General features: G+C 36.9%; 1 protein-coding gene across 1 annotated transcript in view; it reads right to left on the minus strand.

The window, feature by feature from the left end:
* NSF (N-ethylmaleimide sensitive factor, vesicle fusing ATPase) overlaps window positions 1-27,785 on the minus strand; it is a 145,849-nt gene that overhangs the window by 91,492 nt on the left and 26,572 nt on the right. Inside the window, exons 2-8 of the mRNA XM_053567778.1 lie at window positions 25,322-25,407; window positions 22,916-23,015; window positions 22,206-22,245; window positions 14,161-14,327; window positions 11,701-11,808; window positions 11,144-11,219; window positions 7,980-8,135 (exon numbers count right to left, since the gene is read on the minus strand). Of these exons, the coding sequence (XP_053423753.1) occupies window positions 7,980-8,135; window positions 11,144-11,219; window positions 11,701-11,808; window positions 14,161-14,327; window positions 22,206-22,245; window positions 22,916-23,015; window positions 25,322-25,407 (733 nt within the window). The remainder of the gene's footprint in view (window positions 1-7,979; window positions 8,136-11,143; window positions 11,220-11,700; window positions 11,809-14,160; window positions 14,328-22,205; window positions 22,246-22,915; window positions 23,016-25,321; window positions 25,408-27,785) is intronic.

Raw genomic sequence — 27,785 nt, forward strand, 5'->3', positions numbered from 1 at the left:
CCTACAGAAAATAGAAAAACTAGCCTGGCATTATGGTGGGTGCCTGTAGTCCCAGCTCCTTAGGAGACTGAGGCAAGAGGATCACTTGAGCCCAAGAGTTTGAGGTTGCTGTGAGCTGTGATGACTCTATGGCACTCTAACCAGGGGTGACAAAGTGAAACTGTCTCAAAAAAAAAAAAAAGTCCTATAATGCACAGGACAGGCCTTCTAACCAGCCTAAAGTATCAGTGGTGCCAAGGTTGAAAAACCCTGCCTTAGGAGTATAATGCAAAGGAATGATTATAACACATTAAGAACACAGCTAGATTCTAAATAAACACAAGGTGCAGAGGAAGCATATAAGCAGCAGCCGAGTCTGTCTGGAAGTTTACACAGGGACAGTACTTACCAAAAAAATTCCTTATCTCTGATTCACATCTTTCCACAACCCAAAATGAATCTTAAGTTTTTTTTAGAGATAGAGTCTCACTCCATCGCCCTCAGTAGAGTGCTGTGGCATCACAGCTCACAGCAACCTCCAGCTCTTGAGCTGAAGCCATTCTCTTGCCTTAGCCTCCCGAGTTGCTGGGACCACAGGTGCTCGCCAAAACGCCCGGGTATTTTTTGTTGCAGTTGGGCCGGGACTGGGTTTGAACCCGCTACCCTCGGTATATGGGGCTGGTGCCCTACTCACTGAGGCACAGGTGCTGCCCTGAATATAAGTTTTTAATCACATTTCCTGCTTCTTCCCAAGAACAGCTTGCTAGACTGGCCAAGGTCATAAATTCTATACCTTGCTTAATCTGTCACTCTTCCCAGGATATGGACAACCATCCCTTTTCCTCCCCTTATCTGAAATGACCCAGCATATAAGGCCTCATTCCAACTCCACCTCTTCCATGTAGTCTTCTGTGATTCTCTTTAAATTCCTATGGAACGTATCATCTACACCTCCCTATGGCCCTTAATCATATACTGACCTTTGGCATCATTTGTTAGGTTATTATCTAACTTTTAAATGATTAACATTTATGTTCCATGTGCAGGTTGACAATTTAAGACAGAATTTCTCTGACACATACATAGCAGCCACTTCTTTCCTTATGCTATAATACATGGCCAAAAACACATGGAAAAATTGGCATTAGTTATTAGGTATTACAGTCCTACCACCAGCCCTTCATGTCTTTTGAGCTCACAACAATTTAAATATATTAGATTACTAGAAAAGTCGGTTGTTTACAATGCAGAGGACAGCCAGCCCCTGTGCCAAATAATTACCAGCCCTTGGCTAGATCAAAGGTTGCCTCATGGGCGATGCCTGTGACTCAAAGGAGTAGGGCACTGGCCCCATACGCCAGAGGTGGCGGATTCAAACCCAGCCCTGGCCAAAAACTGAAAAAAAAGAAAAAAAAAAGGGTGCCTCAAAAATGCTCTAGAGGTCCTCCAAAAGTGAAGCTGGAAGGCCCATTTTAATGTTTTTATATGATGAGCTTTCCTGGCAGACTAGCAAAGAGTTAAGTAAGTGTATAGACTCTGAAGCTAGACTGCCTGGGTTCAAATCTATATCTACCATGTACTAGCTATGTGTACTGGACCAGTTACTTAATCTTTCTGAGATTAGTTTCCTGCTGTATAAAATAAGTATAATACAGCATTTACTTCATAAGGGTGTTGTAAGGATTAAGTAAGTTAATATTCAAAATAATAAGTGAAGCACAAGGTTATTGTGAGGATTAAATAAGTTAACACACTAAGTAATAAGTAGAGCATTTAGGCACTATGTAAGTATTAGCTCGTTTTCATCGTCAATGTAAATATGGGAGTAAAACAAGAGAAAATATCAACTGTTTCACTTTAAGGGTCATAGATATTAGATTCCTTAAGAAAATGGTTTTTGAAGACTGTAAACAAATTTACATACAGTTTCTCAGATGTCGGAAATTCTCTCTTCCTGGAGTTTGAGACCAGCCTGAGCAAGAATGAGACCCTGTCTTTACTAAAAACAGAAAAATGGCATATGGTGAGCACTCGTGCTCCCAGCTACTCATGCGGCTGAGGCAGGAGAATTGCTTAAGCCCAGAAGTCTGAGGTTGCTGTGACCTAGGCTGAGGCCATGGCATTCTAGCCTGGAATGACAGAACAAGAGACTATGTCTCAAAAAGAAAGAAAGAAAAAAGAAAGGATTAAAAAAAGGGGAGGGGGGCAGCACCTGTGGCTGGCTCAATGGGTAGGGCGCTGGCCCCATATACTAGGGGTGGTGGGTTTGAACCCAGCCCCAGCCAAACTGCAACAAAAAAATAGCCAGGTGTAGTGGTGGGTGCCTGTGGTCCCAGCTACTCAGGAGGCTGAGGAGTTGGAGGTTGCTGTGAGCTGTTATGCTACAGTACTCTACCAAGGGTGATAAAGTGAGACTGTCTCTAAAAAAAAAAGAAAGAAACTTAGCTCTCCCTTGAGGCACCCTTCTCCCACTCTTTCCTCTCTAATGCATCCTCAGCTGCATAAAGCCCTGGATGCCAATGTCCTCTCATTTAGGAAGAAGACAACTTACACCCATTACTATAATGCAATAGGAGGAAGTAGTTTATTACATATTGAGAAACTATTTTTCTCTTTATAGTAGGAAAGGGGTTACCATCAAAGCCCTTGGAATCTAGGCCCTTGAACCCTGAGCTCTCCTCCTCTACCAAAAACTTCCACGGAGGGAGTGGAACATACCTGTTCCCTGCTAACAATGGAGCCCTCCTGAGAGTGAAACAGACTGTGATGCTACCTTTTCTTTTCCTTTTATACATTATAAATATTATAGTAAAACATTCAGGCACAGAGATAAAGTAAAAGAACTAAAGTCTTCCTTTACTTTCCACCTGACTTCCCTTCTTGGAAATAAAACACTTTTTTCAACTTAATGTGTGTCCTTAATGCTTTTCCTTTCAGTTTCATACATCTTTTATTAATACAAATGCACCTCTACATTTGGAGCTATGTCATTTTTAAACTGGCTCTAGTCATTTCCCTTACTGGTGGACATTCAGGTGAATGCTTAAGCTAAGACTTCAACTTCGAAGTAACCCAATTGTCGATCTGTAAATAACTCAACTGTAGTTGCCAGGAAATCTAAACCACTGATGACTCTGTAGACAACACTGCCTCTCCAAAAGATTTATTTCTTAAAGTCTGTCTATAAATTTAAAAATATATATATGGTTCAGCACCAGCCACATACACCAAAGGTGGCAGGTTCAATCCTGGCCCAGGCCAGCTAACCAACAATGACAATTACAACAAAAAAATAGCTGGGCGTTGTGGTAGGCTCCTGTAGTCCCAGCTACTTAGGAGGCTGAGGCAAGAGATTCACTTGAGCCCAAGAGTTTCAGGTTGCTGTGAGCTATGACGCCACAGCACTCTACCAAGGGTGACACAGTGAGACTCTGTCTCAAAAAATAAATAGAAATAAATAAAGATAAAAAAAAACAAGCTGAATTTACATATAGTTTGATTTTGAGATATAAATGCTACATTATATCTCTTCAGATGTAACTTTAACGTTAAAAATTAAAACCCAAAAAATTAATTTAAGAAAAAAATATTCAATTATAAAGTTGCCTATAGTGTTTTTTTTAATGCTTAATTTCAGAAGAATTTTATTTAAAAATAGAAACACTAAAGTATATCATAAATAAATCAAGAACATGGCATACAACAGAATTTGTTATATAATGCACAATACTACCTCTGATTTTTAATGTAAATAACATGCAGAAGTAGACGTTTCCATCCTTTCTATTTTTTTTTTTTTGTATTTCCACATATACATGTGTTTATTAGGTTTGCCTATAGTGTTTTTTAGGGTATATGCTTTGTCTGTAAATCCTGCTCTAGAGATTTTGGAAATCACATGGTCATAAGTCATTTTCTTCTTCTATTTAAAAAATAAAACTATAAATTTCCCAATCTGAAGTCAGAATTAGTAAATTATTTAATAGTACACTCCTCATACCTAGGTATTGTCTGTAAGTACATGAGTGGAAAATCAGAAGGGAGAAGTCTAACTAGAGAGCAACTGCTTTCTTTTCCTCTGCTAATAAATTACAGGCAGACTTGAACAGATGTCAGATTGGCATTCAAAACCTAAAATACAGCCGAAAAGCAAGTTATGACTAATACAAGGAAAAAAGATGAATGTCAGAAAGCTTCATTTTTTTTCTTCCTTTTTTTCAAATTTCAGATAAGCTCTTTAGCCTTAGGGTTCCTTTTACAGAGCCCTGGAGTTTGGCTAGATGTCTTAACCCCCATTTAAAATGCAATCTCTCCTCATGAGTGGGGGTGTGAAAATGCATTTTAAGAGTGTCAATGTTTATGTTAATCTTAGCAAGAACTCCCTCTCTCCCAAATATAGCATGCACAAAACCTTAGCGCCCTTTTTCCCACTATGTTTTATTTGCACTGTTTTTAGCATGAGAAAGATGTCTGTGAGTGATTGAAAGGCTCCTTATCTTCTCCGCAGCTCTATTTCATAGAATAACTGCAGTTTCATTTATGATATCAGAAAAGAATTGCTTTCCTCTTGAATTTCAAAAGAAACCTTAAAAATACAGATTGAAAATGAGCTTACGGAGGGAGTCACAGGGGAAAGGAGACCAAAAAGAACACAGTTGTCAGTTTCAAAGAATGGGGGCACAAGACCATAACAAGTGGCTTTCCTCCCCTCTAGGTGGCCTGAACATCTACGACCCACAGATCCGCCGAAAGACAGTGTGAGGCTGGGGCTTTCTGTCTCTACATCCATTTCCTTCTAGCACTTTCCTTGGGTTGCTGTGAAACTATTCCCAAGATTATATTAAGAGATGCTGACTAATTCTTTAACAATATTCCACTGTTCATTGAAAAGGATTTGTTTTTTTACTTTGAGTTTTATAGCTTAGAGAGAATTGCCAGAGATGCTGGAAAAATGAAGTTTCTTTGCAAAAAGTCTATCTTTGCCAACAAAAGAGCTACAATGAGAATTGAAGTAATCAATCATTTATTTATCCTGAGCACTCTCCTCAAAACTGCATGCTGTGGAGTAAGTGTGGTAACTGTATGTATTCCACCGATATCTGCAGATGCCCAAGGACAACAGTCAGCTCCTGATGTATTCACCTATACTTCCAACACCAGCTTTTGATGCTAACGTTTCTACTATGGGGCTCACATAGTGCTTTCTAGTATCCCACAAAGTATGGATTTAAGATAATTTCTAATTAAACATCTACCATTGTAGGGGTAGAAGACATGCTAACCATAATAAGTATCTATTTGGTATTCACTAAGTATAAGGCCTAGGTCTAGAGTTCTTTGCTAATACTTTCATGTACTCCCAAGGAAGAGATACCTGCCTTGGGTTTGGGAGCACCCAACTGCTATGGACAAGGGAAAAACTAAAGAGTTACAGTATACAAAAAAAACCTAAAAACAAAAGTTTAAATTGATATTGTCAAGTAATCCCTTTTCCTATTTCTATACAGGCCTCTATCCCTCAGTCTACAGAGCTTTGACTTCTTTTCTCTTATAAGGATTTCCTTGATTTTAATTCTATAAAAATATAGCAAAAGCAGGAAAGTACTTTAAGAAAGAAACTGACAGATTGGAAAGTCAATGACAGTTTTTCCATGTATGTTACCTCATATGATCCCTAATTTTATTGCATATTTTTGAATCTCTGGTTACGTCACTAAGTCCTTCTATACCTCATTAGCAACATATATGTACCTAAACTATATTTTCTATTTTGAAAAGGCAACGTGAAGTTTTATAAACAAGAGAACTATATTATCTAGAAGCATAATTATCAATCTCATAAAAACAATGACAGAAGAGAATACTAAATTTATCACTTTGTAAATTTGAAAACTTGATAAATAGGCAAAAAATGCATTTAGATAAGATTCCTGTTTACAAAGTAGACATAGCTCCAGACTCTTGAGGCCAGATTTAGTCTCAAGCCAAAAGTAAATGACACATGCATAGCAAGAGAATTATTTCGCAGCTATTTAACCACTTAACAAAAAAAGTTAGCTCTAATTTGTTTTGCCTTTCTTCAGAGGAAAGAAAATAGTATTTTTCAAATTTAGCTCAAAAGCCAAGGTAACTTTACATTAGCTGTCCTTTAAATCAAAATGATAACACATGCTTCTTGATGGCAAAAAGCCAAGAGAGAAAAAAAAAATCTTTTAACAAAGGACAGTACTCATTTTTTTGTCTAAGTAATTTAATATAAAAATACTAGAAAAATAAATCCATCAAAAGAAGATTCTGGACAGGCTCACTCACAAACAATATTCAAATCTATAGTCCCTAATTAAAAAGCACCTCAATAACAAAAACACCCCACTATAATTCAACTCATTTCAATGTGGATATCAGAAACAGATTAAAATTTACTAATAGATTCCAAACCTGTTTTGATTTAGTTTCAAAGTCTTCAACACCTAGGAAAGGCACCGATTGGCCAGTGAGTCTTACCCTACGTTTTGTATTATCTATCCAACCTCACACAGGGGTCCTCAACAGTGGGGGCTGCATAATCCACAGTTACACAAGGTAACCAGTATCTGAATAACTGTCCTGAACAGCTTCCAAACAGTGAGAAAACATTTATAATATCATTAAAACATATGGCTAACTACAGAAGCAGTTTTTTTTTAATTTGTTTGCTGTATAATATAAACGTTCAAAGGAATAGCATCATTAGCTGCTTCTTCACTAGGTCCCAGTCCTGAAAAACCAATAAAAATATTCTACAAGGACAACTTAAAACATTTGGAATCATCCTTTTATCTCCGTTTTTGCCAAAAATAAATAATATTTTTATGTCTTGATAAAAAATACACATTACCAACACAGTGAAGTACCACATTTTAAAATGTTTTCCAGATTGGAATTCTGCTTTTTTACGTACTTGGCCTTTGTATCCTTCAGATAAAAAACTGTGTTATTGTGATTTCAGGGTGCATAAAACTCAGGTGATGAGGGTCTCTGTCATTTTCTCTTAATCCAATTCCAAACTCGACCTTTACCCAGTGAACAGGTGTGTGCTGTGCCTGTAATTCATCAGAGGGGGCAACCAGGCAGAAAAGCTAGCAACAATGGAGGCTAATACAAGCCAGGCACTTAGTGCCTAGAAAGCAGTTCTTAGCTCCACCATGATGAATATACTTTTATCTTCTAGTAGCAATTTAAAGATAAAGAATGACAGAGATGATGGGAATAATATATTCATACTCCTTCCATTTTTGATGAATACTGTTTTTACACTAATAGTCTGCCAGAAGCTGTTATGTTTTAAATTCCTTTCTCAGACATTCTGTTGCTCACATTCTAATCCAACGTATGATATGGATATGAAAACAGTCATGACAACTTTTCCACTGGACAAATAAAGCCATTTCACACAAGAAAGTAATAAATGAGTATAGCATTTCTTTATGTGTAATAGGGAAACTTCTATATATATTCCACATTTGTCTTTATAGATCAAATTTATCTTATTTAAAAACATGCCAGGTATCCATTTTCTAGGTACAAAGATGTACTACTAACTGGGCAATGAAACGTTACAGTAAAAAGGAGCAGTAGCTAATATTAAAACAATGCCCACAGTCCAACAGATAATTATTATTCAACAGGGCAAATCTGACAGCTGACCCAAAGTGGAGCTTTAGATGTTTTAGGTGAAAATTTTCAGTATATCCTATTGAAAAACATTCTTAAATAAATAAATAAAATGGAGCAACCACAAGTAGTATTTCTACATCTTCTTTATAAAATTAAAATGTAATTTTAAAAGCTCTAATATTTTGAAGGTTTTTCAGAAAATGTATCTATTTTTTTAAAGTTAAAACAGAAACATACTTTAGTAAGTCTGAAAAATAATTTCAAAACTATCAAAAAGATTCTTTATCTCATTAATTTCTTTTTAATAATGCAAGATTTTATCACATTTTTCTTTTTAAACTTACCCATCTGCTCTACAATCTCTGGAGGAAATACTCGGGAAGCAAAAGCTCTTCGAAAAATGTCTGAAAATTCCTTGTCGAGACCTCCTATTCCCATTTTTTCAAAGTTCCAGTCAGGATTAATGATAGATTGGCGGTTTTCCTTGGTTTTAGCTTTGCCTATGTCAAACAAATATAGTTAAATGTGAAATAAGGACTTCATCACTAACTATAAAAAGACAGAACTCCCTGGATAGCCTAAAGGAATAAAGAGAAGCTACCCTTATGCAAAGATGAACAATCTTAGCTGATTTTCTAACAGGAAGAGTTAAGTTTTATTATGTTACCTACTTTGGTCTCTATTTATGGTTAGTAATATACTTTTAAAATAAATAGTTAACTTATACTGTAATCTACTGGTAATCAATCTGTAGAACTTGGTTTCAATAACCTTTAAGCTAACCAAATAAACTAATTTGTTTGATTAGAAGAAACACCAAGTGCATATCTGATGAAGACAATACTAGCTGACAGAAATGCAACTGAAATCTGTCTCTGAAGGCTTCTAATGCAAGATTATTTAAAACTACATATATTTATATAGATTAATTTTGTACAGGTAACTAGGTATATAACCCCTCAGCCTAAAAAGACACACCCAGTAAGTTTGATGTCTTATTTGCTTTTTTTTATTTATGCACAAAAGTCTAAAATCATTCTAAAGATTTCAATGATTACAAATTGATTGTTTACCAATTCTTTCACAAGGATAAAAATTATATACAGTCCAATAGATAATTATTATTCAGCAGGGTAAATCTGACCCATAATGGAGCTTTAGATTGACATTATAAAACTTAAATGTCAGAGTGCCACCTAAAGTAACTAAAGAGAACCACATTTACTATTTCAAACAGAATTAATTACCTCAGTATACTTTACTATAAACAAAAAAATAAAGTAATAATATGGTTTTTATAAAATCAGGGAAGAAAATGTTGTATGAAAAAAGTTAACCCTAAGAAATGATAAATATTTGAAGTGATAGGTGTGTTAATTAGCCTGATTCGATCATGCCACAATGTAAACATGTATCAAAACATCAAGAAGTACTTGATAATGTGTAAATACTATTTGTCAATTAAAAATTAAATTAAATTTTTAAAAAACTTTGTCCTAGATGGCAATTTTATGGGTAGAGTTTTGAGGCCTTAAGATTTCTATTAGGAAGCTATCAAAAATATTTTTCTTACACTCTACTGTCCTCTTGTGGCCAAATTTTACTGCATGCCAAATTACTATGCAATTTTATTTTGCACTGAAAATCATACTTTTGCATAATTACTTAGCAATACCTACAATATTTAAAAGTTATACAACTCCCTTGGGATAATATGTCTTAACACAAGGCTGGGCATGGTGGCTCACATCTGTAATCCCAGCACTCTGAGAGGCTGAGGCGGGTGGATTGCCTGAGCTCAAAGGTTTGAGACCAGCCTGAGCAAAAGCGAGATCCCTTCTCTAGCTGGGCATTATGGCAGCACTTATAGTCCCAGCTACTCTGGAAGCTGAGGCAAGAGAATCGCTTAAGCCCAAGAGTTTTAGGTTGCTGTGAGCTATGATGCCAGAGGACTCTACTGAGGGCAACAAAGTGAGACTGTCTCAAAAACAAAAATAAAACATAAAGTGCACAAAAATAAAATACAAAGAAATCATTTCATAAATTATTGGATAAATAATCTGGAGATTATAATGTCCTATGTCCATAAAAGTGACATATATAGCCATTAAAAATCATGTTGTAGGGCGGCGCCTGTGGCTCAGTGAGTAGGGCGCCGGCCCCATACGCCGAGGGTGGTGGGTTCAAACCCAGCCCCAGCCAAACTGCAACAAAAAAATAGCCGGGCGTTGTGGCGGGCGCCTGTAGTCCCAGCTACTCAGGAGGCTAAGGCAAGAGAATCGCGTAAGCCCAAGAGTTAGAGGTTGCTGTGAGCCGTGTGATGCCACGGCACTCTACCGAGGGCGGTACAGTGAGACTCTGTCTCTACAAAAAAAAAAAAAAAAAAAAATCATGTTGTAGGAGTATACTTAAAATGCTTAAAATATGTTAAGCAAAACAAATCAAGTTATATAATAAAACTGTATAAAACAGAATCAAATTTTAGAGTTGTTTGAGAGCCTATCAATATTTTGTCAGGAAAAATGGTAATTTATGGACTAAAAAGAAAGCCACACATTAAAAGAATGTTAAGTAACCTTGGACATGATAGTGTGCAACCAAGGAAAACTCTATTTTCTATTAGGGTAGATATCAACATTGTTAAATCAATCAAAACTTAGAATCACTATCCAGTTAATGACACCATTATTCAAGAGAGTTACTATTATTAGAGACCAAGTTGCACTGTTTTAATATAATAAAAATAGGACTAAAGTACAAGAGTAGAGTTAAACTGTGAATCTGTTAGAAACATTTTACCTGTATGTTCATCTCTTAACTCAATCACTAATAGAAGTGATGATAGTATCTCAAAGCAGGTGAGGAGCATTCTATAAAATAACTAACCAGTTCTTTAAAGTCATAGAAGACAATAAAAGTCAAGGGACACTTCAGAGACTGAAGACTAAAAACAGATTAACTAAATGCATGTGGGTTACCAAATCAGATACTGGATCAAAAAAGGACATAATGGAAAAACTGGTTAAATTAGAATAAAGCTTGCAGTCTAGTTAGTAGCAATGAAACCATGTTTAATTTCTTAGTTTCGATAATTATACTATGGTCATTTAAGATGTTTAACATCAGGGGAAGCGGGTGAAGACATACCAAAAAGTCTGTGAGCTACCTTTGTAAATCTTTTGTAAACCTAAAATTACCTTAAAATTAAAAGTTAAAAAATTAATTTGTTTCTTTTTATTTATTTTTAGTGTAGCTACTCGGAAATTAGAAATTATATATGTGGCACACCTTATATTTCTATCAGACAGTGATAATCCAGATGAAGGTTTTAAACTTTTTCATCAGTAAATTTGACAAAGAGGAAATACCCTATGATTCTGTGATATACCCTCTCAAGGAAGGTGCCCCTCTTCTCTTTACTTACTTGAAAATCACTGTGCATGAGTCACATATAATAACAGAGATAGTCCCATTTCATTCAGAATCTTCTAAAAATTGTAAATCTTACCAATAAGATTGAGTGATGAATTTTCTGCTTTTTCAAAGGCAACTTGACTGTTTCCAACAACCAGTCCTACCTCAATCTGTACAGAAAGACAACAATTAGCAGTCTAACACCAGACTTCTAGACTTCTCTAAGAGCAAGGCCAAAAGTGAAGTGGAAATGAGGTCACTATACGCAAAGCAAGTCTTCCAAAATATCGTCTGAGTTATATTTACTTTTCTCATAACTGCCTTTTAAAATTCCTATGGGCTTTATTTCAATAACTGTACATGTATCTTTCCAATAATGCCTTTCTTAATATTTATTTACAATAAACACCTAGATTTAACCAAAATTATAATAAGTACACACATATACAAATTTCAAATTATTATTAAGTCTGAAAATAATTCTATTTTAAGCAGTATTTTAATAACAAAGCTGGCAATTAAGGGTAACTCTCTCCTACTATCTTTAAAGAGTAAACAATATGCAAAAAAATCACTGAGAAGAGTTAGGAAAATTATATTAATTCACATCACAAAGATTACCTAACAAAGATTATTAGAAATACTGCATACCTTCTGCCTTTTACCTGTTGCAGGTTCTCCCTTCAGGATGCTAGGGTCCATGGCTTCAATGTCCTTCACCAGTAGGCCAAAAAGCTTTTCATTGAAGCTGAACACAAGCTATGTAAAAAGGAGGTAAGAGTATCTCTCAAGCATGGGAAAAAAAGTATCCAACGTACTTAATACTATTACAAAACCAATAAATAGTCACTTACGCATCCATACGAATGATAAAACACAAATATAGCCAGAAAGAAAGAGGGGAGAGGAGAAGGGCAGGGGGAGAGTGAGTGGAGGGAGGAGTGAGGGCGTTTGGTGGGATCTTGCCTAATGTGCACAATGCAGGGGTACACTTCAAAACAACTAAAAGTAAATCATAAATGTCTTAACACAAAAAATAAGCAAGTGAGGTGATGGTTATGTTAATCAGTTTAAGCATTCCACATTGTACATCAAATCATCACATTGTACCCAATAAATGTATTCAGTTATGATTTAATAAAAATTAAATTAAAAAATAAATTTAAAAAAAGAGGTAAGAGGAGGGGAAAAAATCACTTCATGATGTGATGGCATGATTCTTACATCATCACCCATGTTTTTCAGATACAGAAAACCAATTTTCTCTTTTATATCCCTCTCCATCTGCTCCACAGGCAAATTAGAGCCAGTAAGAATAAAAGAGAGCTAACATTTATGATCTCCTACATACCAAACACTATAGGCAGTTAGGTTATATGGTTAATATTCACAAACACTCTTGGAAACAGAAATTATTACTCCATTTTACTAGTAAGGAGGCTGAGTTTCTGAAAGTAGCTAAGCCATGGTACTCAGAGGAACAGTAAATGATAATAAATGCCAGGAGTCCAGCCTCAGTCTGTGACTCTAAAATTGATCCTTTTCTACATATTATAACCAGTATAAAATGCCTGCCGTATGAGCGCAGAAACACCTTCTGAACATCCAATCACTCATTCACCACATGTTTACTGAGTGCCTTCTACAAGCTCAGCCCTGTGGGCTGGAGCATAGCAGTAGATACACAGGCAGGGCTGCCTCTCCATCCTGCCCTCTACTGTCTACTACCAATGAAAATAAATAGGAAGAACAGTGATGTGGGGTAAGATATTTATTTCTTCTCTGCATTATGATGAGTTTTCTTTCATGGCTTTATTGATATCTGTATGTGAATGTTTGTCATTAGGTTTAAAATTACTACAAATACCAAAGCATTTTCTATTAAACATCCTTCTAAGTATTTACTGTAAGATAATAAAGCTAAAGGCAAAGGTAAAAATAATTAAGTTTAGCTAGGCAATCTCTGCACAATTATTAAAAAAATACATGAATGCAGAAGAAACACAGTATAGTCCAAAAAGCAAAAGACAGGTAGGTAACAAATTATCAGCTAAATGTCATCTTGAGTATCCTCCCTGGACCACCCAATGCAAAACAGCACCACAGTAACGCTCTAGTGCAGCATCCTGGTTTACTGACATCAGAGTATTTAACTGTGCATGGCATTTCTGTTTTATATTCTGTATTCCTCAAGTAGAAAGTAAACTCTGTAAGAGTATACTCTATAAGAATATATCTATTTCGTATGCTGTAGTGGTTAAAATAGTGGCTGGAACATACTAGGTGCTATTAAACATTTGTTTAATTAATTGTTGTCTCAGTTACATCCCTGGCTGTGTGGTCATGGGCACATCATTTGCCTTCTCTAGACCTAAAAATGCCTCATTTGTAAATGAGAAGATTAGACACAATTTTCTTAAAATTTTCAAGTAAGTCCATAACCCAAAACATTTCAGAACTACTTTTGCATAGAACTACATTAGTGAAAGAAAAAGACATCCCAGAGACCAAATGTCCTACAATAAGAAAAGAAATTTCAGATATATATGTCTGTAGTATTCCCAAATTTGCAAAGGGAAAAAGTTCTATCATTATATATGATTTTTTTTTTTTGAGACAGAGTCTCACTCTCTTGCCCTGGGTAGAGTGCTGTGGTGTCACCATAGCTCATGGCAACCTCAAATTCTTGGGTTCAAGGAATCCTCCTGCCTCAGCTTTCCAAGTAGCTGGGACTATAGGTACCTGCTACAACACCTGGCTAGTTTTTCTATTTTTAGTACAAATGGGGTCTTGCTCTTGCTCAGGCTGGTCTCCAACTCCTGAGCTCAAGCAATACAGCAGCCTTGACCTCCGAGAGTGCTAGAATTACAGGCCTAAGCCACCGTGCCCAGCCTACATGAGACATTTTAACCTAGAAGCTACTTCGCAATTTTTCTGAACAGCCTCCTGGAGGTTCGGTAAACACAACTATCTCTTTTTTATTGCTCATTTTGGATATATGTGTAGATATGCAAAGCTCTGCTCATTTTTTAAAAAGCAGAAATAATTTTGATACGAACAGGGATTAGAATACTTATAAAGTTAAAGGAATAAAAGAAAATTTAAAACTACCTGTTGTCCCACTGAGAAGGCCTGATTGTTGAACTGTTGAATAAATTCTGCTGCCATCTTATCAGTGTCATAAGGGTTGGAGTCAATGTTTTTTTTCTGTAGGAAATCAATCTCGATGGTCATTGTGCCAATACATTGTTTGGCTTTGTCGAATGTATATAAGGAAACTAAGAAGAAAAGAGAAGCATTTTACAAAAAAGAAGCATTTTTTAAAATGACAAGGACATCAAATACTTGTCATTCTAATAACTACAGGCTTCATGTAAATGAATCGTAAGAGAATTCGATCAGAAGGGGGCTTATGTGGAATTCACTGGAGGAAAGCATAGGCACAGATTTAAAAAGTAATAATAACCACTAGAGATTTTCTTTCCCATTTTAATTAATCAGAAAATGCTAAACAGCACTCTCTCTCTGCTATTACCCCTCACCCTATGCTTATGGGGAAATCACAATATTGCGACATGGCCTGCGTGCGCATCTTCCCCCTTCTCATTCAACAAAGGACAAAATCACAACAGGGAAGTTGGTATAGCATGCTGTTCCCAAACAAGATTTTGGTTTGACATAAGAAAGAGCTAAGGTGAAAGGTGAGTAAATTCTTTTGCCCTAGAAAGTAGGATGCAGGGGTGAAGGGGAAAGTCTTGAGAAACATGTTTACTAGGGGTATTTGCTCCAGACCAAGTTAGAGTTTAAAATTCCTTTTTTACTACTACTACTAAAAATATTTACTGATAAACTAATACAGCCTCTTTGGAAAGAAGTAGGGAGAATCCTCAAAGAACTCAAAATAGACCTTGCACTTGATCCCATAATCCTATTACTAGGCATGTATCCAGAAGAAAAAAAATAATTTTATCATAAGGACACTTGCACTAGATTTTTACTGCAACTCAATTTACAATAGCCAAGATGTGGAAACAACCTCAGTGCCTATCAACTCATGAATGGATTAGTAAACTGGTATACCTTGGAATACTATTCAGCCATAAAAAGATGTCAACTTTACATCTTTTGTATTAATCTGGATGTAGCTGAAATACATTTTTTCTAGTAAAGTATTACAAGAATGGAAAAGCAAATATCCAATGTACTCAATACTAATATGAAGCCATTAGATGAACTAATACCCACACAAGAGGAAAGCTCAATTTAATTAAAGTTGGGGGAGGGAAGAAGAGTGGAAGCGGGGGTGGGGGGAGGAGGGGGAGTAGGGAAGGAGGGATTGTTGTGCTCCCACCTAATAGACACAATGTAAGGGTATATGGCACACCTCCAGGGTGCAGAACTCAACTAAAGAGGGACTTTTAGGCTGGATGCAGTGGTTCACGCCTATAACCCCAGCACCCTGGGAGGCCAAGGCAGGTGGAGTGCCTGAGGTTTGAGACCAGCCTGAGGCAGAACAAGACCTTGTCTCTAAAACAGCTGGGTATTGTGGCAAGTGCCTGTTGTCCCAGCTACTCAGGAAGCTAAGGCAAGAGAATCACTTGAGCCCAAGAGTTTGAAGTTGCTGAGAGCTATGACACCACGGCACTCTACTGAGGGCGACAAAGTGAGATTCTGTCTCCAAAAAATAAAAAAATAAAAAATAAATAAATAAATAAGTAAATAAAATAAAGAGGAACTTTACCTCAGAAATGCAAATATTATAACCTAATCATTTGTACCCTCACATGAGTCTGAAATTTAAAAAAAAGAAGAAAGAAAAAATACATATATTTACTGAGGGCCTAACCTAAGGAACCATAGTAAGTTCCACATGGAATATATTTGGAACCGGGCAAGAATTAATTCCTATTAATAGGATATAACAGTGTCTTTTAGGTGGCTAATAAATTCATGATCTATTTAAATGAAACAAAACCAAAAAACTCTATGGCTTCCATGCTAATAGCAAAGGAGGCAAAAAAACATATACATTAATATAAAACTCTGGGTAAGAAAATTCCTGTTCTAAAAGTTCTAAATTTGTTTTTATGCTATAATATCATAAATTTAAATATCAAAGCATTACACTTAATTTTTTTTTTTTTTTTGTAGAGACAAAGTCTCACTGTACCGCCTTTAGTAGAGTGCCATGATGTCACAGGACTCACAGCAACCTCTAGCTCTTGGGCTTCCGCGATTCTCCTGCCTCAGCTTCCCGAGCAGCTGGGACTACAGGCGCCCGCCACAACGCCCGGCTATTTTTTGGTTGCAGTTCAGCCGGGGCTGGGTTTGAACCCGCCACCCTCAGTATATGGGGCCAGCGCCCTACTCACTGAGCCACAGGCGCCACCCCATTACACTTAATTTTATATCAGGTAATAATCATTTAATTAAAAAACTTTATAGTACAACTACAGCAAAGTTTATTTTGAAAAATATAGGTATTAAATAGGTATTAAAAGATATTTTCTTAATGACATATAATTGCCAAGAAGCATTTCCATAGGAAAATTCTGACTCTTAAATCAGTGTGAAAAGCACATTTATAAAAGACAGCTGATATACAAACCTTTAAAGCAAAGATATTACATTGCAGTAATTGTATTGGGACCATTATGAAAGAATATAGTAAGATACTCAGCAAAGGTTAAGAGGATTTTTGCATTTGAGTTTCCCCAATAGGAAAACCTGATTGTACCCAATAAAAAAGAGTCTACCGGGCAGTGCCTGTAGCTCAAAGGAGTAGGCACCGGCCCCATATACTGGAGGTGGCAGGTTCAAACCCAGCCCCAGCCAAAAAAAAAAAAAAAAGTCTACCATTGCTCTTCAACAAGGTTTAATGCATAGTTTCCTTTTGTGTTCCCAGAAGGTAACTGTCCAAAATTTGCCCATGGTCCCTTTAGAACACAGCAGAAACTCTCTTAAGCACCCTCCACTGAGCTGACTCACCAGAATATTGAGCAACTTTTATCCCTCTAATATACACCAACCTGCCCATGGCTTGCCTCATGGTCAGAGCTTGCAGGCTCTTCATGCACCACTGGAGTTGCTACACATCATGGGTCAATAGCTTGTTCTCTCATCTGCTAGTACTAGTTATACTTATTACAGTAATTATACAATATAATTAAAAACTATAAAACTATTGAAATTTTGACATTCTAGAAGTGATATTATAAAACTAAGTTGAAAGCTTTGGGAAAACTTATGAAAGGAAGAGTTTCTTCTAAAAAAATACTATTAACTAGATAAGAGTAAGAACCTTAAAAAAAGTGAAATCCACAAAAATCGAAAAGATTCTTTACTCTCAAATACTTCACAAGTTCTAAATTCTCCATCCATTTCAAAGACACCCATATAAAAACTATTGGTAAAGTTTATCTGCATAAGACAATACAGAATTCTACTGTATGGAAAACAAAGCCCTCAAGAAAAGGCTTTTAACCAACTTTTCAATTAACTACCAGTCCTAGTCATACTGGATAAGAGGGCTCCTACAGTTCTCAGGAAAGTACATAATTGAAAAGAGATTAGTTTTTCACAATTGCTTTGAAAAAGAGGCATGATGGCTTTCTGAGTTACTGTGGTCAAACAGCAAGAAGCTAAGCAAACAAAGAAAGAAAGAAATCATTGTAGTGAGGCTTTCAGTTGATCAGTATTAAATGCCTGTTGCAAAGATTCCAGTGGTTTACAAACAAAGCTGTTCTCTTCAAAGAGATTTTGAGTCTGTGTGTTTCAACAGATTCAGCGAGTACCTACTGTCATTGAAGTTTCCTGCAGCTTGAGTTGTCACATCTATAAATCAAGAACTCTGGACTAGGTAAGTCTTTGTGGTGATTTCATACTCCAAATTTTGTTCTAAACTTATTACTTATATTCTAGTCTCTTGAGTTATATATTATACAAAGATTTTCTGTAAATTCTTTAAATGAAATTGCTTGTGCAACCATATTTTAATATTTTAGTTTCCCATCTAAAGGAGGACATACACATTTTCAATATTTCGAAAGCCAAATAACAAAGCCAGAAGGAAGGACAGGAGACTCAGGGAAGATCGAAGAGTAAGTTCAAATCTTGGCTGGAAGTTTCCGAATATTCTCCTGCCTCCAATTCCAGATGATTTGTTCCTTCCTAACATTTCCTAGAAAATACAAGTTATGTGCTGAGTAACTTTCATAGGCAAAAGAGCTTAGCTGTTTCTCCACGTAATGAAAATACTAATAGTTTGAAACATATATATATATATATATATTTTTTTTTTTTTGAGACAGAATCTCAAGCTGTCGCTCTGGGTAGAGTGCCATAGCATCACAGCTCACAGCAACCTCAAACTCTTGAGCTTAAGTGATTCTCTTGCCCCAGCCTCCCAAGTAGCTGGGACCACAGGCATCCACCACAACGCCTGGCTATTTTTTGGTTGTAGTTGTCATTCCTGTTTGGCAGGCCTGGGCTGGATTCGAACCTCTCTAGTGTATGTGGCTGGTGCCCTAGCTGCTGAGCTACAGGCACCGAGCCAATAGGTTGAAATCTTAAAGTAAAAATGAGTATGTTGATTGAGCAATTCCATTTCTAGGTGTCTGTCCCAGAAAGACTCTTGAACATTTGCCCAAAAAGAGAAGGTCCATTGTTGCATTATTTACAGCAAACACTGAAAAATGCTGATTATTAGGAGAACAACGAATAAAATGCAGTATATGAATATTGTGGAACACTGTACAGCAACTTTTATTAAAATAAAAACTGGACACATTGAATAAAGGTGAATGGCCTATGAGAACATAATACTCAGTGAAAAAAGTATATTGCAGATAGCCTTGCACGGTATACCACTTTGTGCATTAAAGACTCCAAAATAGTACCACATGTCATAACACGTATATACTACGTATGTACATACGTATATGTTTATCATCTTCATGCTGACAGCATTTGATTAAGTGTATTAAAATATCATTACTGACTATAATTTTCAAATGCATTTTAGTTGAAAGTCTATGTTCCTAAACAGAAAAACATCCAACTATTAAAACAATTTCAGTTGCTATGGGCAGCACCATGGACAGCACCACAGTCAGCACCATGGTCAGTCCTAAAAGGACAAGAGTGCTTAGGATCCATATAGGATCAAAGAAGAGGAAGATCAAGAATGTTTCCTTATTGGATGGCTGATAGCAACTTAATATCAAAGACTAATAAAAAAAGTTTTATAATAAAAAAAAGGTGTATCCAAAGCTCTGAATAAACTTAGACATTACAACGGAACTTCATAGTTGACCACCTCCTTAAGTGGACCTACTTTTTATAGAGCAGACATGCACCACATGCATGTATCAGTATAGTAGGCCTAGTTCCTTATGTTGACCATTTCTGTATGTTGACCAGTTTGTTACAGTCCCTTGGGTGGTTGACTTAGAGACAGTATAATGATCAAAAAAGCTTATGAATTGAAAACCAGTCTTTAATACTTAAAATATGACACTGCTAGATAGAGAAAAGGCAGACTAAATTATTCTTCCAGAAGATTCCCTCAGACTAAAATCACTGCCCTGGCGCGGCACCTGTGGCTCAAGCGGCTAAGGCTCCAGCCACATACACCTGAGCTGGCGGGTTCAAATCCAGCCCAGGCCGCCAAACAACAATGACAGCTGCAATCAAAAAATAGCCCTGCATTGTGGCGGGTGCCTGTAGTCCCAGCTACTTGGGAGGCGGAGGCAGGAGAACTACTTGAGCCCAACCCACTGCACTCTACCCAGGGTGACAGCTTGAGGCTCGCTCTCAAAAAAAATAATGATAATAAAATAAAATCACTGCCCTGACTAGAAAGTCTCACTCCTCCTTCAAACCACACCTCCTATCCTACCTTTGGCTATACCTCTACTTAGACTGAATCAGTTTTCTACCCTTATTGCCACATCGTCCACATCACTTAGGCCCCAAAACCCTACCTTGTTTCTTTTTTTTTTTTTGTAGAGACAGAGTCTCACTGTACCGCCCTCGGGTAGAGTGCTGTGGCATCACACGGCTCACAGCAACCTCTAACTCTTGGGCTTACGCAATTCTCTTGCCTCAGCCTCCCGAGCAGCTGGGACTATAGGCACCCGCCACAATGCCCGGCTATTTTTTTTGTTGTTGTTTGGCCGGGGCTGGGTTTGAACCCACCACCCTTGGCATATGGGGCCGGCGCCCTACTCACTGAGCCACAGGTGCTGCCCCAACCCTACCTTGTTTCAAGCTTACTCTATCTTTGTCTCACTTGATCACTAAATCTGTTTAAAGATCTCACTTAATAATCACGATAAGTGGGCGGAGCCTGTGGCTCAAGGAGTAGGGCACCAGTTCCATATGCCAGCGGTGGCGGGTTCAAACCTAGCCCCAGCCAAAAACCAAAAAAAAAAAAAAATCAAGATAAGCATTTCTGGTAGCAGAAGAATACTTTTATAACTAATCCACAAAACACATTTCTTGAATCATCAAAATTGATAACCTGGAATTTCCATACCTTTTTGCAACAGAAAATATCTACATTAAAAGTTTTAGTGTTGGGTAGGTGCCAGCTCCATATACTGAGGGTGGCAGGTTTGAACCCGGCCCCAGCCAAACTGCAACCAGAAAAGAAAAAAAAAAAAATAGCCAGGCGAAATAGCCAGGCGTTGTGGTGGTGCCTGTAGTCCCAGCTACTGGGAGGGAGGCTCAGGCAAGAGAATTGCCTAAGCCCAAGAGCTGGAGGTTTCTGTGACCTGTGATGCCACAGCACTCTACCGATGGCAACAAAGTGAGATTAACCCTGAAAAAAAAAAATAAATAAAATAAAAATAAATAAATATTAAAAAAAAAGTTTTAGTGTTATAGCTCTTGTAGAATTTGACTCCAGCAGATTTTCCAGTTCTTGCAGGAGGACTGCCCCACACACACACTAAAAAAGAAAAAAGAGCCAAAAAAAAAAAAAAAAAAACAGTTTTAAGTATACTCCTAGTCTTACGTTTAGAAAAATTAATTTATGGAAATTAGAAACCTAAGCTACATACAACTCCATTTGCTCATTATATTTAGTAAGTGTTCATATCTCCACAAAGAAAAAGCCAGCTAACGATAGTGTAAGTTCCTTCTAACTCACAAAAAATCATAATTTGTCAGGTTCCTACTCTCCTCCTTCCTCTTTACCAACTCCTCTTTTCAGATATCTCTACATACTATAGCACAGGTTAGTCATGTGTTCCTGGCAACTGCTTTAAGCTGAAGAACGATTCCAGATTAGAGAAATGATAACTAAGTGCAATACACGTAGTCTGAGCCTGAACTGGATCTATACTGAAGGGGAAACTGCTACACAGGAGATAACTGGCGCAATTAACAGAACTGGAAAAACATCTATAGACAAAAGCATCCATATTTAACTGTATCTTTGTCTAATTAGGTTGTCTACATTTGATTACTATAAGAGCATATCTGTGGTCACAGGAAATACACACTAAAGTATTAGAGGTAAAAAGGAATAATTTCTCTAACTTAATTTCAAATGGCTCAGAAAAGAAGTGTGTGTGTATATGGAAACACAGAGGAAGAGAGAACGATAAAATCTGACAACTGGTGAATCTAGGTAAAGGTAGTACACAAAAATTCTCTATTATTGTTTAACCTTTCTATAAATATGAATTTTTTCCTAAGTTTTAAAGATAAGCAAAAGCAAAAAAAAGCTGGCTTAATTGTATTTTCTTTCCTTTCCCTAAAGTCGATATAAAATTATCTGACTACAGAAGAGCCACACTTCATTTTCCCTACTTTACCACACTACCTAAAAGACAGTTTTTGCTTATTAGCTCTTTGGCTTATAACACAAACAGCTTAGCCTTTTTAGCGCACACACACCCTCCCCCCCACCAGTCATAAATCGCATTCCTTGCCCTTCCCTAATGGATTAACAACTTTATAATATACTTGAGAAAAGACGTAAGGACATACCTACCACAAACGATTTCCTTCCTGTTCTCAGAGATCTAATCAGAATAGAATGAATGTTTAAGGTCTGACAACCTGTCACAGGAAATTGTACAGATCGCAGTAACTATGAGGAAAATCACACAGAAAATCTACTTTGGGTGACTAAAAAATATACCTACCTTCTATTTCTTGTCCAATAGAAAGTCCAGCCCATTTTCGCTATAAAAAAAGGGGAGAAAAAAGATACTTAAAATCAAATCATCAAAATTAGAAAAAAAGAAGAATTTCTATGAATTTCAGAAACACATTCAAAGACTAAATCATGGTATACTACTGTGTGCTTAATTGTGTTCCTCCAAAGAATAAAGAATATTTTGAAGTCTTAACCCCTGATACATACCTGTGAATTTGACTGTATTTAGGAACTGGGATTTTGCAAATGCATTCAGGTTAAGATTGATTAACTTAGCTGGGCATGGTGGCTCATGCCAGTAATCCTAATGCGTTGGGAGGTTGAAGCAGGTGGATTGCTTGAGCTCAGGAGTTTGGGATCAGACTGAGCAAGATACCCTATCGCTACTAAAAATATAAAAATTAGCCAGGCATTGTGGTGGGTGCCTGTAGTATCAGCTACTTGGGAGGCTGAGGCAGGAGAATCGCTTGAGCCCAGGAGTTGGAGGTTGCTGTGAGCTGTGATGCCACAGCACTCTACCCAGGGCAACAGCTTGAGGCTCTGTCTCAAAAAAAAAAAAAAAAAGAATATATCTTTACATACCTTATACATGAAGGTTTTTCTTCCATATGAATCTGTTATAGGGTGATGCTTATTTAAAATAAATGGACTCTTCTACGACTTTTAAGAATAGAAAAAAATAAACATCTGAGTTACCTGAGGTAAGCTGAATGCAATGCTCCCTGGAACCACTGATGGATGAGTCCTCAGGGTAAATGTGTACCTGTGATTGGGAGAGGTCCTCACAATCACGTGCCTAAATGACAGAAACACAGTCAGTACTCCATATCAAAGGCAATTAAGAACATAATTTCCAAATGTGTTTTCCATAATTTTCAAACTGATGTTTAATGCGTATCAGGTGGAAACATGGCATCATATGCGTCTTGAAGGACAAGAACCAATATAGTTTCTAAAAACTGTCAGCAATTCAAAATATGTTCCAAACATAAGGAGAACCTTGGACCAAGCACACAGCAAGTAGAATCCAGACAAGTTATCGTGCTTTAAGAAAAGGGCTTATTGGAAAGAAAAAAAATTTCAAAAGAAAAGCAGAATCCAACCAACTTCGACAAAGTACATACCATCCCAAATAGCAACTTCATCAAATTTCTAGTTTACATAAAACTGAAGCTAGTGATTCAGAGTCCTTGATTTCAAGTAAAAACCAGATGAACTTCTAACCGTGAAAATTATTTCACATCCTAATAAAATAAAGGTAGGAGAACCAAAGATAATAGAGCTCGGATATAGTCATAAAAAAAAAAGTTACCTTTTAGGAGTATTCTGGCTAACCTTGAACTCCTGCACTCAACAGACCCTCTGGCCTCAGCCTTCTGAGGAGCCAGGACTACAGAACTGCAACTAGCTCACTATCTTTTTTTTTTCTTTTGAGACAGACCCTCATTGTGTCACCCTCCATAGAGTGCCGTAGCATCACAGCTCACAGCAACCTCAAACTCTTGGGCTTAAAGCGATTCTCTTGTCTCAGCCTCCCAAGTTAGTTGGAACTACAGGCGCCTGCCACGCCCAGCTATTTTTTGTTGCAGTTGTCATTGTTGTTTAGCTGGCCAGGGCTGGGTTCGAACCCACCACCCTCAGTATATGTGGCTGGTGCGGTAACCTTTGTGCTACAGGCGCTGAGCCAGCTATCTTTTTAAAATTATCTTTCAGAATGCTATAATTTTTAATGTTAATGGGTAATATTTCTATACATATTACTTTGCCATTAGAATACATGTTTCTACATTTTAAGTAACCTCATGAGTACAGTGAACATTTAACATATATAAAACAATTCTATAAACAAATTTTCACATTGACTATACTTCAGTTTAACTATTGAAAATCCTATGTTCAATTCAGCATCACCAAAGGCTTAGGCTAGAAATAACGTTAATATAATCTTGTTGTATAGATTCTCACTGTGAAGCCCATAAGCAGAGATGATTAGCAAGTCTTATTCTATGAAACTCATGTATTTCACAAACAGCTTTTTAAAAAAAAGGATTATATAAAGAAAAAGAAACAGGAATCCTGCCACCTTGTTTCTTTTTTTCCCTTTAGTACGGCCTCTTCATCTTGTTAGGGATGGCACTGAACTTGCAGCAGGGTCTTTAGAAGTTCTGGCACGAGGTAATGTGAATCAATTAAAATAAATGACAATAAGGGCGGCACCTATGGCTCAGTGGGTAGGGCACGGCTCAATATACTGAGGGTGGTGGCTTGAAATCCAGCCCTGGCCAAACTGCAACAAAAAAATAGATGGGCATTGGGGCGGGCGCCTGTATACCCAGCTACTTGGGAGGCTGAGGCAAGAGAATCGCCTAAGCCCAGGAGTTGGAGGTTGCTGTGAGCTGTGTGATGCCACAGCACTCTACTGAGAGTGATAAAGTGAGACTCTGTCTCTACAAACAAAAAAAAATTACAATAAAAATACATTAATACATCTGTTGTGCTTCTTCCAATTTTCATGTCTTTTGGATTATCATAGCAATGATGATCATAATAGCTAATCTTTATTGAAAGAGTTTTAACATGCTAGGTACTGTTCTAAGTGCTTTATTTGGGTAACTTAATTTTCACAACTACCCTGAGGAAGATATTGCCATTAACTCACAACTACCCTGAGGAAGATATTGCCATTAACATTTTACGGATCAGGACACAGAGGCACAAAAAATAGTAAACAATTTAATCACAGTCACCTAGATTATAATTGGCAGAGCCAGGATCCAAACTCAGACAATCTAACCACAGAGCCAAACACCTAGTAACCATGCTATATATGATTCATATAACCAATATATTTAGCTTTGCTAAGAAAATTGGTAAAAAATAAAAAAGCTATATATTAAAAGCTGTATAGGATTTTAAAAACACTATACAGTACTTATCAAAGTTTAACAAAGTAATGACTGAAATATGTAACTATCTCTTCCACTTTCCAACTCAGCAAGAAGAATAAAACAAAATTATTTTCAAAAATTATTTTCCTAAAAATGTCTCTCTGGAAGTTACTAACCACTTAGCAGGTTAAAGAAAAGAAAGTCAGATACTTACTGGCCAGACTGGAAGTCCTTTTCATTCACAACTGCACAGTTGGTTAAAGATAATTCATCTGTAGGACATCTTGCAGCTTGCATACTCTGTAAGAACCAATGAACAGAAAATAAAATTAAGTCATGTTTCGTTACCTTAAAGAATATTTTATGTTAGGGCGGTGCCTGTGGCTCAAAGGGGTAGGGCGCCGGCCCCATATACCAGAGGTGGTGGGTTCAAACCCAGCCCCGGCCAAAAAAAAGAATATTTTATGTCTTTCTGTCCTCTATCTTCATCACCAATGCTGTGGTGAAGATTCATTGTTTCTGACTCCCAGCATTCCTTCCTCTGGAAAGCTAAACTGTTCCCTTCTTTTGGGAAACTATTCCTTCCCTATTCCCTTGGTTCTATCTGCCAGTCACAGCACACAAGCAACCAGACACAGTTCTTTTTCGCCCAGGGGACTTTGTATCTACAAGCACAAGAAGAAGGGCACTTTTCTTTGCCACACCACCACATGGAGGAAGACCTTCCCCACTAAGACAATGAAACTGTCAGAGACACAGACAAACCAACCGATACCTGAAAACACAAGTTAAATCCTTGAGATCAATCCTGAACATCGGTTATAAGCCAATAAATTCTCTTTTGCTCAAGTTTTTTTTTTTTATTTTGGCCAGGGCTAGGTTTGAACCCGCCACCTCTGGCATATGGGACCGGCGCCCTACTCCTTGAGCCACAGGCGCCGCCCTGCTCAAGAGTTTTAAAATTGGTTTTCCATGTCTCAAGAAAGAATATTGACTAATAAATGCAATATTATGAAAAACTATCTTTTCATAAAAGATCCTAAGTAGCTATGAACTGTATCTCTTATGGATTGAGAAAAACCATCTTCTAAGTATCACTCAACAAAAATAATTACAGGATATATTTAAAATTAAAAAAAATAGCAATTAGGCTTTTTGGTTAAGAAGTACTAGCATAATATTCCTTTATGCAATGTACTTAACACACAACCGCCTCCATCATCTCTAGGGCTTCCCAGTGAGCTAAGGCATTCGCAGTCATTGTCTGTTTATGACTGAAGTCCTCATTCTTCAAACCTCAAGCCAAAGCTGGTGATTCTTAAATTTGTCCCCCCAAAATAAATTTATAGAGGAAAACAATCACTTTTTTCTTTGTTTTTAACTAAAAGGCTAGTTTTGTAAACCTTATCCTAATTGTTCAGGGTAATAGTCATGAAAGTAAAATACGTACACTTGAAAAGTTTGTACAATAATTCTTTGATATGTAAGAAGAAAATATTAGTACTTCTATTTATATTTATTTTATGCCAATTTTTGTTAAAGATACCCTAAGTGTATATTCTGCCAGGAGATGTAACCTAATAACTAACAAAATCCTCATAATCTGCCAGACTTTCAAGTATTCATGGAAAGATAAACTTCTATAATTTCTCACTTATGTTGAAAATCCTATTATTTAATCTATCACTTCATAAAGTATAAATGAAAGTTAGTACATGTCAAAACTGCTAAGAGTTTCCTAAAAAGATAAGAAGCCATGGACCATGATAAAAATGGCTGAAGTGATACACAGAGAACAAAACGATGACAAACTAAATAAGTTCTTTTATTAGAAATACAGTCAAAGGCCCTTAGAAAACCCTGAAGAGGTGAAGATATAAAGACAAACTACAGTGTGTGAAGTTTGCTATACGATTAGACCAAAATACAAATGTTTCTTTCATCTTAGGGCATTTGCTGAGTAATTACGAAATACACCAAGAACTAAAATTTTGTAGAATACTAAGGAACAGAAGACCAAAGAGGTTGTATTCTCAACTGTAAATGAAATAGTGTGCTTTATGGAGAAACTGTAACTACTGATGAAATTACTGTTATGATAAGAATTTAAAAAAAAATCCAAAATAAAGTTATAAAAATAGCACCTTATGTAAAAGTTGTTCACTGCTTCACTCAAAGGTAGACTCCTATTACAAGTCAGAACAAAGTACCTCAGGATGTCATTGAGGTTAATTTTGTTAAAACAAGCCATTTAAGTTGGGCATAGTGGCTTATGTCTATAATCCTAGCATGTTTGGAGGCTAAGACAGGAGGATCAAGACCTACTGATACAATAAAATAGTAAAATTAGCTGGGTGTGGTGGTGCACACCTGTAGTCGCAGCTACTCAGGAGGCTGAGATAGGAAGACTGCTTGTGCCTAAAAGTTTCAGTGAGCTATGAAGTGAGCTATGAAGGATACCACTGCATTTGAGCCTGGGCAACAGAGCAAGACCCTGTATCTAAACCAGTGGTTCTCAACCTTCCTAATGCCATGGCCCTTTAATACAGTTCCTGTGGGTCATGACCCACAGGCTGAGAACCGCTGAAAAAAACTCAGGACCTTTACAACAAAAAAAATCTTTCTATACTCTATAAAGAGATAGGAAGCAGCCATCAAAACCTTTTTCTTTTGCTGGG

The sequence above is a fragment of the Nycticebus coucang genome, chromosome 18 (genome assembly GCF_027406575.1).
Source record: "Nycticebus coucang isolate mNycCou1 chromosome 18, mNycCou1.pri, whole genome shotgun sequence".
Lineage (NCBI taxonomy): Eukaryota > Metazoa > Chordata > Mammalia > Primates > Lorisidae > Nycticebus > Nycticebus coucang.